Below are 15,323 nucleotides of genomic sequence, written 5' to 3'. Positions count from 1 at the left end.
ACGAGTTGCGGCCGGAGAAAACGCCAGCTGCGTTAAACTTTTCTTTTCGCTTCATTACTTCCTCGAGTCACGGCTCGCCGCGACGCTGGCAGATCCTCGGAACCATATGCCCGCGATATGGGTTAGATAAGGTGGAAAATAAGATAATGCCCAACAGCGTCCATCATCAGACCCTGCAATAACTGGTAAAACCATAAATAATATGATTGTCACCCTGTTACCTCATCTGGCTTTTCCCTAATTGGACAGCACTTTTCATGCAAAATTGGCAACTGGAGAGAAGTGTCGCAAAGAGTTGAGAAATTAAGCGATCTACTAAGGGAGAGAGCCAAGGCAACAGCCAAACAGCAAGGAAAAGCGAAAATTAACAAATTTAACTTTGTGAAAAATTTTATGGGTCAACATCTCTTTATTTAAAAAGGAAGTAGAGAAAAGGCCGCTGGAAGTGGAGAACAATTTCGTGTGTTTTGAATCATGCTTCTAGTTATCAGTGGAGCTGCCTGACCTAGCCACTTCTCTGCTGTGCTACAAGTGTTTTTCTAACCTTCTGCGGTGCGTGCAGTACGTCTAGAACCACAGCGTCCTGTGCTCATTGCATTGTCCTGTGCACGCATTGTTAGGCAACTTCCCAAATAGCAACACGGGTCGGTTTTCACACTTACATTGGTAGAGCAGTAAATGAAGGATCCAAAAGAACTGTGATTCTTCCGCAAACATATATATTTCTCTAAAGTTCTTCCAGGTCTAACTAAAAAAAGCGCCACTAGAAATCTATTTTTTGCTTTCACTTGTTTACTTGTTCTTGGCAGCGTTCTTCCTGCACTTCTGTCATGCGCGAAACCATTTGATGTGCTTCCTTATTTGCCAAGGAGTGGTGTATCTCACGGGCGTATCTGTGAGGTACACCTTATTTCAATTCTCTTTTGCGGATTTACAGGTCTTTTGTGGCAAATGGCGGGCATTATTCACATTTGTACTCATTAAGCTACCTCCCCCCCCCCCCCTGAAAAAAAAATCCTGGGTAAGTGCCTGTGTGACAAATAACAAACGAATAGAAGCAGAAGAACAAAAAAATAGTGCAAAATACAAACTGGGTTACAAACTGGGTTTGTAACAGCACGGTCTTTGTTCATTTCTGAAGAAATTACAAAGCAGTTGCAAACATTTCATCTTGGTGTTTCAAGGGTATTTTCTCTTCGAGCAAACAAAGTAACCACTGTGGACTAATAGTGCTTATTGTGTCACCTCTTGATCGGCCACTGCTGCATACAGCGACTTCCATGCTATTCTTTTTGTCCCGAGGCAGGATTTATGCTAGCTTGAAATGTCGCACATATTTTAGATAACATACTTTGGCTGGAAGTTTTAAAGAAAAGCTTGTGAAATCTCAATCACAATTGGGTGACCTTATAGCTTCAGTGGACTGTCATACTGCTTCTACAAGTTGTCTCACAGACCATTTTGTTCCTCCTCGGCATTCCAGGATATTGCTGGACCGAGCATGGACTCCTTTGGATGACTACTGGCCAGACTTGGACGTAGCGCTAAACCAGTCTATGCCCAATGGCCTGCCCCCCAGCAATGACTTCCTGTCAGAGGTCAAGAACGAATGGTAAGGAATGCCTGGAGCTTGTGGCAAACTTCAGTGCTGTTTGAGCTGTGTAGTTTAATTGCATGCTGCTTTCGTGGGAGAGTCCTGTTGGACATGTTCTGTGTTAAGTTCACATCGGTAAATGTGAAATGGGTTAGTTGAGGAGGCAAAATTTTCCCACTGTATGCTCGTCAAAGAAAAACTGAATGCATAGTAAACGTGTCTTGAAAGCACGTGAAGCGAAGAAAAAGAAAAAAAAAATTTGTGGCCTTCTGTTGGCAAATGCAGCTCACATGCTCTGGTCTACAATATCCGACAGTTGGTAAGCAGCTTCAGTAAAGCTTAGCTTCACAAAGATTCCAAAATATGCTCCAGAATGGCTGCCAGGAAATGAACATGTTTATGCTGGCCACATAGCTGAGGTGAACCCTGGTAATGAGAAGTAGATAAGCACTCTGTCTATAAATCCGTCAGAGCGAATTTCGCGAACAGTCAAACGCGATGTAATACAGTGACGTCGAGGAAAGGTTCCGAATGGCATAGCATCCAATGAGGCGTACAAGGCCCCTCCTTGTCATAATGTGACCGTTCTTATATTTTTTCTTCCATGGCTGCTCGACGATGTTCCATTACTACGCTTGTGACGCATGGTCTCATTGAATTGCAGCATGTGCAAGCACCTCTTCTTGTGCAGGGTATATGCACTTTCTGATGGTGCACGCCAGGCGGGCATGTTGCCAAACAACTATGAGAAGAAACATACCATTAGCATCCAAGGCAAGCCTGAAATGATCTCAGCTGTGCAGAGAGAAACAAAGAAATGCAGCTTCAGCATGTGAAAAGAAATGTTGGACACTAACAGGCAACACTGAGGTAGCAGTAAGGTGAGGGACACTGTAAACAGCAGGGCAGAGCTGAGCACAGCTGAGCACAGCTGAGCATGCATGCAGTAGAGCACTCTGTGCAACATAGGATTGGGAAAGAAGGTTGGCCTTTGTGCAAGTCACCTTGCTATGCAGAGTAATAACTTTCCTTGACTTTTCTAACCTTTTTGAAGAGAACCTGACGAGTTTTATTCGAAGCATGCTAACAAGTTTCTAGAATGCCTAAAGAAGTATGTATAATTCCTTTTTGCTGCAATTGCTTTTATGTAGGGCTGGACAGTTCTTTTCATCAATTAGATATGAATTGAGTGAGCACAAACAATCATTTACCTGTGGAGCTCCATATAACCTTTGAATGCACCATCACAATTGTTAGCACGCTGCTAAATCTGCATAAAGTGAGGTTCTGTTCAGGGTTAGGAATGAAGATGTGTGTTGGTCGAGCTGGGGCATATCAGTAAAAGCTGTACCATAGAGAGGAATTGTCAAGCATGAATCAATATCTGTTGAGCGTGTCCTTGCACGTGCTGATAGTAGCTCATGTTCCTTCGTGCTTTTCCGCAACTGCCCAACTTTCCATTGATAGTGCCTTTTCCATTTTTTTTTCTTTTCCATTCCTGTTGTGTCCATGTTTTGTACATCTGCCTTATCACACAATTAATCCCGTTTTAACTTTTCCATCTTCTGCTACTGCGACTTTGACCCATTTTCTGGGTGGCTTGTTCTCGTATTATTAGCCTGAAAGATATTGCCTGAGGCTGCTTGAGGGGCTCGGTCTTTTACCCCTCCAAAAATTTTGTTTCAGTCTAAGAGCCCAGTTCCGCGATGGCTGGCGCCGACAATGACGCCGGCCCCTCAGCTACGAGTGAGTGTGACACACGCTCGGGGTTGGTGTGCAGGTTGCACTTCCGGCCGCAGCGCAACGGCAGTGGTCTGCTGCCCGAGCCATCGCGGCCAGAGCCCCTGTCGGGTGGCCCCGTGGGCTCGGCTGCTGCCGAAGCTGGGGCTGGTGCTGGTGGCAGTGGCAACCACCCTGGCGTCTCTACACCTGTAACCCCCAGTAGTGTGCCGTCCTCGTCGTCTGCTCCGACGACGGATTACGAGAGCTTCCAGAGCCACCAGGAGGAGTTGTTCGAAATGCAGCGAAAGCAGCTGGAGAGGTTAAAAGGTGTGACAACAGCATCAGGAGCGAGTGATGGTGCGGAAGGGGGCTCCAAGCATCCCGGAATCAGCAGCAGGGCGTCTTCAACAGCACCTACACCGGGGAGGGCTGCACCCAGCGGGTCGTCGCACTCGACGCTGGATCCTGCCAGCGTTGAGTTTGCTGTCTCTGCGCTGCTGAGCACAACGGAGGTGTCTGGCATCCTGAACTCTTTGGTGTCCTCGCCATCGGTGACAACAGCAGCCTCCCTAGGGGATGGAGCTGGGTCCACTGTCACAGCTGCGGCTCAGGCTAGGCTTGCAGTGGCAGCAGCCAACGGCCCTTCGACAGACGCAGGTGAGGGGGCGCTTAGCTGTGCTGTCACGGCAGAGCAAACTGCGATGTGTGATAAAGGTGTGACCATGTGCTAAATGCACTTTAGCCCCAAGACTAGGCATATTTTAAAAATTAATCACACCAGTGTAACACATGGTGAACTTGAATAGGGAAATGATTTCTGCTTTGTGCATGAAATAGTCGACTTACGTTAATTCGACTGCAGTTAATTTGATCCGTACCAAAGGCATTTCTGTGGGCCCACACTTTCGTTATTTAGTTCTTAAATTGGCCTTCGCAGGATAATGGGAACTTGACCAGTCAAAACACACATTCCTGACCCCTATAGTGATCCCAACAGCGAGCCCTTCAATGGCAGCATCGGTCTCGGCAGGGCATAGGGGTTAATGAATGCTTTGAACACGTCATCTGCTTTCGAAAACACCTGTTTTAGGCCTGCCTTAGGAAGATTTTCAAGCAATAACCGTGGCTCACAATGTCTGATTACTTTATTTACCCAACTCTAATTCGCACCTTTTATTTCATGAAAATTGGACCGTAAACGTCCAGTGCAGTACAATTGAATAGAAAAGCAAATCTGCCTTCGTGGCGTTCATATGCTTTACTGCATAACATGGATGTATTGCAACAAAGCTCACTTTAAAGACCTTGAGGCGAGCTGAGTTTAGAAAACCGGCAGTCGTTGGGCAACATACGTTTTTCTTGCTGAGAAATCAGGTTCGCGTTACATTTCTTTTAGTCGCTTTAATGTCATTTCTACGTTAGTTTTTTTTTCTTTAGACACACAGAAAGTTATGCACGTTTTATTTGGGGGCCTGTTAGAATTGGGCAAATACTGCCAAAAGAATCTGCGACATGTATTGGCTCCCTCTCCAGTTTGTTGAATTAGATCTGCAGGATCATTTGATCAATTTCTTCCGTCCAGTCGGGGTTGAATTAGCAGATGTTGACTGTATTGTAGGTGAATTTTCATGTACGGTTGCCAGCACGATAATTGAGACTTGACAGGGACCACCAAAATGTAGGAAATACTGGACTCGGCCGAAAATAAGTGACTTTATTCCACAAGTAGCTGCCGTATTCTCGGATCGACGCTTTCACAGCTGCTTTCAGTAGGGCAGCCAGTTCGTGGCATTGTGCAGGTCTCCACGTCGAATAGTAGATATTTGATTCGCAAATAGAATGATTAGAATGTCTGCTATTCGATTCAATTAAGTGATGAATATTCGAGTATTCGCACACTGCTACTTATGATGTAGGTTGCCAAAGTCACAAATTTCCGCACGATATATAAGCACCACCAAACTATAACCAAAACAATGTTTTTCAAATGCTGTTGCAAAACATGCAGCCGGGATGTGCACCCACCTTTGTTGGTGAGGTGGTTTCTCCTCTTTCTAACTATTGTACAGCCAAAGCGAAGCATTTTGTTGACTTTGCACCCAATCACAACTTCGGCCGCCAGCTGATAATGAGGTCGCGCTGTTTAGGCCTAGCAAGTATGGGTGTCAGGCAGCATGCTGTCGCGGGAAGCGTGCTCTTGATATATGTTTGTACATGTAGATGAATGCACATTGATCTGGGTCTACATCACATGCACAAGCTGCACTGACAGCAGCACGCATGAAGCAGGGTTCGCTGGCAATAAGCTAGCAACTACCGCAAACACGTACAGCAAAAGGTTGTATGTGTCAGTGGTGGAACAGCTGCGCCGAAACGATGTTTTAGCGGGAAATTGCACCGAGCCTGCACCAAAGCATGTGTAAGAGCGCGAAACCCTCCTTCCATCCATGCTTCGCAGTACTTCGCAACTAGCAAAACTGAAATCAAAACCAACAGCGTGCTATCATCATTATCATAGAAGGAAGCAGAAGTCCATCCCTAGAGTTTCCTGTCGGAGTCTGGTTCGTCATTTGTGCATTTTTCTCTGACAGATGTACAATGTAGTACCACTGTACCGTCTTGCTGGCGCTTGATTTCAATGTTCATCGAACTCACATGGTACCGCAGAGTTTGCCGAAAGAGGATATCATAATTTTGGATTAATGGTAAGCTTTTTCAATGTTTACGGTTGATAGCGGAAGTTTGCTAAACAGCCACTGCGATCAGAACCGCACGTGGTGCATAATTAAGAATGGTATAGTGAAACCTCGTTAAACCGTAGTTGGCCGGAGCGGCCAACTACGGAGCGGCGGCCTAGCAGCGACAACAGCAGCCTCAAACTTACTGAAGCTGCGAGCCAGCTTTTCAGCCAGCCCCCTCTTCTCGGCAAACACTCGCATGACAGATTCCTCGTTGGCGTTACATATTCTACATGCACGCACGCAGTAGTGCTGCAGAAGTCCCGGGGCGCCTTTTTCATTGCCGGGTGCCAGAGTTTGGAATACTTTTCGCTTGGAATAGAGTTACATTATCGCGTCCCTGTTCTCGTCGCGATGATTGCATTCATGAGGCTGACGTAACACGCAGCTTCTGCCACTGTCGGGCCTGAATCGCCCGTGCTGTCGCTTTCCGTGTCGTCTTCATCACTGTCGCTATCCGACACTTTGGCAACAACAGAGGTAACAATGGCGAAAAGTCGAACCTCGTAGCCGACATCTCTTCACGGTTACAGCAGCGCTGCCCAGCAACTTCTACGCATTCCAAATGCCACACACCGTAGTTACACCGTAGTCAACAGCAGATCCCTGTCGCGTGCCAGTGCTGACTTCTTTGTGCCACGTTCGATAGCACGAACAATGTCTAATTTTTCTTCTATGCTGAGCACCCGGCGTCTTTTTTATCAGAGCTTCGGCATGATGCGAGTCCTCGCTTGCACGACGCCACAACGCTCTCGGGCACACAATCTGGCACAGCGTCGGAATGATGTTGATGTTGATGTGGCTTCAGACGCAAACGCACAGGGCACTTGGAGGCCGTTGTTCCGATCTCTGTGGCTTGTTGTTCTGCCGGGCCCCCCGATGGAGACGACGCACCGCCGTGTTTGCGCGACGAAAAGTGGGAACGCTACATTTTAATTGATGCTTGAGCAATAAGCTGGTGCGGTTTATGTGGATACAAAGCACATTATGTTCAATGGATGCTGAGTCGGGGATTTGACTTTACTACTTTTAAAATGAAACTACTGTTTAAGAGGGCATGGTTTCACGAGGTTTTACTGTATTCACACTATCAATCAGGTGATAGAGAAATGTGCAGAATATAACCAAAAAAAATGTGCAGAATATAATATATAAAGCGTTTGATTCAGTCGAAACCTCAGCAGTCATGCAGGCATTACGGAGTCAGGGTGTAGACGAGCCGTGTTTACAAATACTGAAAGACATCCATAACGGCTCCATAGCCACCGTTGTCCTCTATAAATAAAGCAACAAAATCCCAATAAAGAAGGGCGTCAGGCAGGGAGATACAATCTCTCCAATGCTAATCACAGCGTGTTTACAGGAGGTATTCAGAGGCCTGTATTGGGAAGAATTGGGGATAAGAGTTAATGGAGAATATCTTAGCAACTCTCTATTCGCTGATGATATTGCCTTGCTTTGTAACTCAGGGGACCACTTGCAATGCATGCTCACTGACCTGGACAGACAAAGCAGAAGGGTGGGTCTAAAAATTAATCTGCAGAAAACTAAACTAATGTTTAACAGTCTCGGAAGAGAACAGCAGTTTACGATAGGTAGCGAGGTACTGGAAGTGGTAAGGGAATACATCTACTTAGGGCAGGTAGTGACCGTGGATTTGGATCATGAGACTGAAATAATCAGAAGAATAAAAATGGTCTGGAATGCATTTGGCAGGCATTCTCAGATGAGATGAACAGCAGGTTGCCATTATCCCTCAAGAGATAAGTGTATACAGTCGCCGACCGTTTATTCAGACCTCACGGGGACTGCGGAAATGTCCTAATAAACAGGTGTCCGAAAAAGCCGATTAAGAAAAAAAAAATGAAATCCTATATTTCCGCATAGTTATTCGGGCTCGGCAGTAGGCTTGAAGAAATCGTGAATGCGCCATTGCACGCTGTTCCGTTTACGCACAATCAGATAAGCCTGAATCTCGGGAGGGTCGTACGGGCACTATAGGCGGCTGAAAGCACAGTCACTGCTTGTACACGCTCCGCATGTGATGGCAGCGTAGCACATGGTGCGTCATCTTCCGACTTAAGAGTTATCGTCTCCAGCGGTGCAGCAGAAACCTGGCGAATGATCTCGCCTTTGTCGAGTTCTGCACATGTCAGTACAGCAGTGTCAGCACCTGTGAAACTGTCAAATGAGATGGTGTCCGGAATCCCAATGCAACCACTGCGCAGGTCTCAGCAGAACATTTTCCGCGTCAGTAGGGAGCACATCGGAAGGCGACAAATCTTGGGCCTCCCGGCACCCGCTTGCCGGCATTCCCGAGCGCAGTCTGCGCGGGCACTGACGGCGCCATTAGACACATGACGCCATGTTTCCGTACGCCGCGTTGGATCACCGGAACCTCGACACAGCACAGAAAACACCACCATGCCGACACCAGTCGGACAAACGGAAAATGCGGCCTACTCGCAGCGTTGCACGCGAAGAAACAAATCAGCTGCTGGATTGTCTTGTCACGGCTTACTAAGCTGAAACTGGAACTGCTGTAGAGCCACTCTATCGAACCGGGCAGAAATGATGATGATGAGAAGGGATTTACTGTAGCGCCACTTCGGGGGGCTGCAAGGAGGCTCCGTTCAAAACAAAAATGGCATTCAGCAAGTCGAGCCATGCACCGGTCAGAGTCGGTGCATGGTGCTCTCGATCGAGTTAGCTCAAGGAGTGTTCGAAAAATCAGACGAAAAGTTGCAAGGTGTCCGAACTTTCGGCAGTTGTTATACATTATGGTCTATGGGGAGAATGGCGATGCCGCGAAGCAGACCGAATAATCGAGCATGTCCGAATTTTTGGAGTCCGGAAAATCAGTCGGCGACTGTAACAGCTGTGTCTTACCAGTACTCACCTACAAGGCAGAAACCTGGAGGCTTATGAAAAGGGGTCTACTTAAATTGAGGACGACGCAACGAGCTATGGAAAGAAGAATGATGGGTGTAACGTTAAGGTATAAGAAGAGATCAGATTGGGTGAGGGAAGAAAGGCAAGTTAGTGACATCTTAGTTGAAATCAAGAAAAAGGAATGGGCATGGGCAGGGCATGTCATGAGGAGGGAAGATAACCATTGGTCATTAAGGTTTACGGACTGGATTCCAAGAGAAGCGTAGCAGAAAGTTAGATGGGCGGATGAGATTGAGAAGTTTGCAGGGACAACATGGCCATAATTAGCGCATGACCAGAGTAGTTGGAGAAGTATCGGAGAGGCCTTTGCCCTGCAGTGGGTGTAGTCAGGCTGATGATGATGATGGTGAAGATATCTTAACCGGTATTTCGCTTCACACGGCTGTACTGTAAGTGGTATGTGTATATGTGGAGTTTTACGAGAGGCTTAACGGGAGTGAGAAAAGAGTGTGTTATAGCTGGTTTTGTGCTGTAAGTAGTTATGTTATAACTGGTCACAACTACAACTTGTGGATGGAAAGTTACGCGAAGTCACATATTGTTCATGCGAATTTGTGCAACTAGTTTGCAAATGACTGGCTTGGGTATTGAGCGCATCCGGTGTCCTGTAGCCACTAGTCACAGAAGTATGTCACTCGGCCCATTTGATGGTAAATAGATTCAGATCTGTGATGCCACATAATAATTATGCAATCTTTCTGGACATAAAGGTATGAGACTTAATGTTGTATCAAATTACATGACGCATACCTGTGTCTTTATTTCATATATGATGCGCAATGCACTGTTTCTTTAGTTGGGAATGAAAGCAGTGAGAAGCCTGTCCAGCATTTGTAGTGTTGCCTGCCGTGTATAGTACACAGGAGTACGGCGTACACTGATAAGTCCAAAGGTTTTCTCTCTTCTTCTTCTTCTTGTCTCTTTTCTTTTTTTTTGGAGCCAATGACAAATCTTACTGCCAATGTGAGGTGCTTATGTGCATACATTTTGCCTTGAATTAGTGCTGTTGAGCTCTGCTATAATCTGAAGAACATGACAGTGAAAAGATAAAAGGATCAACAAATGAGTGGCTTGAAGCAGGGATTCCCAAACTGGCGATGCATTCTGTAACAATTTTGGTTGCCTTTTGTATCGACTTTATATGAATCTGTGCTCTCAGTATCACTGGTATCCACTCGCCAGGACAATTAGTAAGAAAAGAATCAAAGTAAAATCCTTACAAAGTAAGGTTCCCATATTCTGCAGATGGCTTCTTTCTGATTCTATGAGCACTTGAATCATTGTTTGTAATGTCCTCGTTCCCATCATTCCTTCACTGCTATAGAGCTGTTAATTGCCCATCTGCTTTTACTCTCACGCTGCTGTACACAGTTGTGTAATCGTTGTACTCTTGCAATAACTGCACCCAGAACTTCTAAAATAAAATTGTGCAGAAAGTATGTTTATCAGTCTTGCGCATATATGGACTGCGCATCTAAGCTTAGAAAGGCTAAAAAGACCATGTTCCTGTGAAGAGAGTTGGGTCAAATCTAGCTTAGCCATATTGAAAAATAGCTGTGGTCACAATTTGCCTTGTTATCCATCCATGCATGCGTGAAAGTTTTGTAGGCACATTTTTAAAACTTGGAACAGATTATGTTTTGCAAAGCAAATTTGAGCAGGCATGAAAAGTCAAAGAAAAAAATTTGTGGCACTTTAGTGGTAAATGCGAGAGAAATGTGTGAGCACTATGTCGCACCTCTTTGAGGTCTCGGCTCTATGATTTAAACTGTGTTCACTATGTTCTAAGATTATTCTAACAGCCAGAGCTTTACTAATATATAACTTCATGAAGAAAAAAAGGAAACCATTCATTGTTCAGCTTTTATATGAGCCTAGTGCAAAATGTGTGCTAGGTTTTATTTCCCAATCATATAACATCTAGGACCATTAATTTCTGCTGTTTAGTGTTTCATGCATGGGTTTAAGAACTGTCTAGAACATGGGGTTCCTTCCTCACTTTCCGAAGGAGAGCACGGCCTATTGTGGCAGCAAAATTCAGGAGCTCCTATGGCTAGGTTTGAAGCATACATCAGAATGGGGACATCGGGACAGACAAGCTTCTGTTTCTGAGACTGCCTGGTTTTGCCCTCTTGGTCGCAGCTCGAACAGCCAACGAAGGGGACGTGCTGCGGACAGCGCCCAAGCAGCAGCCCGGAGGCCAAGTGGCTCCGGATGCTGGTGCGGAAGCCGACTCGCACCTAATGGCCGCTCTGCCGCCCGTGGAGCTCGGCAACAAGCTGCCATCATCACTCACAGACCTCCGCTATTCCATCCTGGAACAGAATGGAAACGAAGGGAACAAGTAGGCTGCCTTGCACTTTTCTTACATAACACAAGGCCTCTTTTCTTCTTCCTTTTTTATTTTTTAGATTGTACACAGTCAATGTACCCGTCAACGTATACAGTCAACAACCGATTTTCCGGACCCTCTAGGGAAATTAAAAACATCCGAAAATTCAGGCAGTCCGAAAAAATGAATGCATGCAAAAAATGCACTTTTTTTCTCTTTTTTGGATCTAGAGGTAAAGGGCGAAGTACCAGGCTTCCGAAACCCTGCCAAAGCATCAATGAAGGCGCTATAAAAAGAGGCGTTCAAAAATTGTATGCAGCCGACTGCCGGTTTATTATGTACATGTGCATCGTCGGGCAGCCAGTGTTATTGCTGCAGTGGCTTGAAGAACTTGTTGATTGTTGTTTGGACGGCGTTCCGGTTGCATGTGATCATATTCACCTCGATCTGAGCAAGGGTCATGTCAGCACTGTACACCGACGAAAGAGTCAACAATGCTTGCGTCAACACGACGATTGTAGGCGGCGCAGGCCTTGGCTCCTCATTTTCAACATCGGGGTCTTCTGAATCCCCCACAACCTGACGGACTATTCCCTCGTCAGTCAGTTCTGCGCAGAAGTTGAGCTCGTTGTCAGCATCAACAAACTGTTCAAAAGTTATTTCCATGGGCACGGTACTGCTTTCCGCACTTCGATGCCATCGGCGAGGACGACGAAGACGGAGTGGGGGCCATCGAAGGCAAGCGAAATCCTCAAGTTGCGAACAGTAGAGTTCGCTGACGAGCGTCGAAGCACCTAGTCCTAGCGTCGCAGAGCACACTAGACACAACAGCACAACCACACACCACGCTAGCCAAAATGTGGCCTGCGCCTGCCTGCGCAAACAAACAAAATAGTGCCGCTCCGGAAACTCCGCCAGGGGCGGAAGTGCGGCCATTTGCGGCGATGAACATAGCCAGCGTGGCCAGACCAAATCCGTGTGTGACGGCTAGATTCAGCTAGTTGTGGTTCAAAGCGGCGATATGCTTCAGCTGCAAGTCGATTTCCTTCGAAGGGCGCTGTGCGAGGAGCCAAAGGACCTTCTGTCGCGTCAAAAAGTCTGGAAAATTGAACGGCGGGGGGTTCGAGCGTCCGAAACTTCAGATGTCCTTATACATTGATTCTATGGGGCTCGTGGCTGTGCCGCAAAGACGTCTGAAATATCGGGCATGTCCGAAAATTTGGGCGTCCGAAAATTCAGTCGTTGACGGTATTTACGGCAATGGAGGGCGTGGCTGCAGATTAAGAGCTTGTGCACACATATCGCTGTATCATGTAGACCAGACGAGTTAGCCGCAAGTTTTATTTTCTTTGATGTTGCATAGTCTGTTAGCCTTCCTGAACTGAAGGTGGCCACAGTTGACTCTTTGAGGGTCGACTTTTTCGCCATATGCGACCGCTCAGGGTCGATTTTTTTATCGCAGATTGCAATTCTTCTGAGGGACCTATTTGTAAAAAAAATCACCATAATTTTTCAAGTGGGTCACCGTAAAGTCAGAAAAAATTTTGTGTTGGTATATATGTACTGTTTATCATGAATAACAACAATAAAAAAAGGAAATAAACTTATAAGAATAAAAAACTTGATGCATTGTTATACACATAGTTCAAGGCTTAGGAAATGCGCACACGAGAATACAGTGAAACCTCGTTAGACCGTAGTTGGCCGGAGCTTGGAAAAAGTACATACTATATGGTAGTACTGTTTAACCGAAATAGCATGAGATCGACCATTTACATGTCAAAAACGGAACTCGGAGAGAGTGCGATGAAAGGCGAAAAAAACATGCAGTATTTATTCACGTCGCACGGCAAAAATGTTATTTTTGTTTGATGCCGTGGCAGCCTAGCAGCGACGACAGCGGCCTCAAACTTACTTCGAAGGGTTAAATCACTGTTGCATACCGTTTGCTTAGTTTGTCGTGTGCAAGGTGTGGCGATTTGTGGGCAAGCACACAAATTTCTTAGTTGTATATATATAACAAACAACTTACAAGTTATTTACTATACTAACTAAATTTACTCAAAAAGCTTTTTTTTTGTATGTCGTCTCAGTGGCCAGGAATAAAGGTGATCAAGTTGTTCAAATTTTTTTAGGTGGAATGGCCTTTATGGCGTTTAAGGTCACAGAGCTCGGCCTCCGTTCATAGCCAGAATTTAAATTTAGCACATCGCGTTCTGTCGCACGCTGGCCTGAAGTGCTCCAGCCTATGAAATTGTCGCAGGGCACGCCACGAGCTGAGCAGCAGCAACCTGGCTCGGGTCAAGTTGGAGCCAGATGGCGGTTTGCCCATGGATGTGACCTGACAGCCGCCCCACCGCTTTCTGGAGTCCCGCCGAGTTTCCCGTTGCCATCCTGTGGCATCGATGGCTGCCGTTGCCGCCGAAGGCGCGCAGCCACTGCCGGCGCAAGCCGCATCTCCCCTGCTCAGCCGTTCGGAGCGGCAGCGCGGTGCTTTTGGGTGGAGAGGTGCTCAGACCAGGCCCGCTGCTCGCCCAGTCTGGGTGGGATCACACCCTCGTCGCCACCTCCGTTTGGCTGGCCGCCGGAAAAAGACCTTCACGTTCTGCTCAACTGACACACGTTGTGACAGCTGTGACCTCCTGTTTGTTACCCGTTTGTCGTTGGTTGTCGGCACCGAAAAAGAGGAAGGGCAGAGTGTCGGTGTGCGCTGTAAGAGGCGCTGCTGCTACTGCTGCCTCTCTGTCGGCTTTCCCTCTCCTGTTCCAGCTTGCTTTTTCCCACTGGTAGTTTTTTTGTTGTTACTAGGTGACGGAGTTGATTTGGCAGTTCGCCAGCTTGACCTGCACGTTGAACCTAAAAAAAAAAAAAACTTTTTTTTTTCTTTAACTTCTTATGTGTAAGACACTAGAGCGACTGCTTACACAGTTCTGTGCATGGCTGTCACAGGTGACCTTCGTGGTTACTTGCCGTGTGTGCTTCTAAATGTGCTTCGTCATAGTGTAAATTGCAACTGAGAATTACATCTGTCAATTACATCAATTGCTGCCAGTGGGAAAAGTAAATTGTTCTTATGAGGAAAGCACACAGCCCTTTATAATGTGTCAGCGCTGGAAGCATTGTTACAGTGAAAAGTTGATCAAAGTTAATTTCAGATGTGCAGTCCCCCCCTTTTTTTTGTGCCCTCCCAAATAAGTTACCCCGGGACAAACGACAGTCGAAAGAGGTAAAGGGCTCTGTGCAAAATACTGAAAATACTGTTTCTGGCTGTGTTGATGTCACTGGTGCAGATGCTGTATCAAGCAAAGGTGTTGTTCAAGAGTGTACAATTGTAAAAAAAAAAAGGAAAGCTGTGCAAATGTAGTATAATTATGTTTCAGGGCAAAATGTAGAAAGGGGAGGTCTTGCTTTGGAAGGAGAAGGAAGAAGACGAGAACAGCAGCAATTTTTTTTTTTTTTCAATCTTTTTCAAGGACTGTTGTGCACTCGTGTTTGATATTTCTTTTCCTGCCCTTTTATGGTGCGCAATGGCAACGGCCACATCCATGGCTTGGTTCTGTAGCTGTGATAATACCTCATAAACAGGGACTTCTGTATGGGAAGGGTTCCTTTTTTTTTCTTTTTCCCCCCAGCATTTTATTTCAAGGGCTTGGGGAAGGGGAAAGAGCAGAGAGGAGACACGTGAATGAGCTTGTGAGCTCTCTCATCTCGTTGTACAATGTGCTCTTGACAATGTGTGTGCGTGTGCATGTGTATACACCCATTGTGTAACTAATGGCAGTGCTAGTTGGATTCATTTGTCAAGTGTGAGTGTGGCGGCGCTAATGTGCTGGTGTGTGCGCGGGTATGTGTGCGTGCGTGCATTTGATGAATGCATGTGTGTGTTAGCTTGCATTGGCACATTTTCTAAATGAAATGCAAAAAAAAAAAAGACAAACAAATAAACAAGCAAACAAGAGGTTTGATTTAAAACTGCAAGTTTACA

At 46.1% G+C, this 15,323-nt stretch overlaps 1 protein-coding gene across 1 annotated transcript in view; it reads left to right on the top strand.

Moving 5' to 3' along the window:
- Nucleotides 1-14,934, top strand: part of E(Pc) (Enhancer of Polycomb) — an 86,168-nt gene extending 71,234 nt beyond the window's left edge. Inside the window, exons 12-15 of the mRNA XM_065431925.1 lie at nucleotides 1,484-1,612; nucleotides 3,375-3,973; nucleotides 11,149-11,350; nucleotides 13,602-14,934. Of these exons, the coding sequence (XP_065287997.1) occupies nucleotides 1,484-1,612; nucleotides 3,375-3,973; nucleotides 11,149-11,350; nucleotides 13,602-13,683 (1,012 nt within the window). The 3' untranslated portion in view covers nucleotides 13,684-14,934. The remainder of the gene's footprint in view (nucleotides 1-1,483; nucleotides 1,613-3,374; nucleotides 3,974-11,148; nucleotides 11,351-13,601) is intronic.
- The last annotated feature ends 389 nt before the right edge of the window (nucleotides 14,935-15,323 follow it).

Source organism: Dermacentor albipictus, chromosome 4, assembly GCF_038994185.2.
Source record: "Dermacentor albipictus isolate Rhodes 1998 colony chromosome 4, USDA_Dalb.pri_finalv2, whole genome shotgun sequence".
Classification (NCBI taxonomy): Eukaryota; Metazoa; Arthropoda; class Arachnida; order Ixodida; family Ixodidae; genus Dermacentor; species Dermacentor albipictus.
Note: the sequence above shows the minus strand (reverse complement) of the source record. Positions and strands in the feature narration are given on the sequence as shown.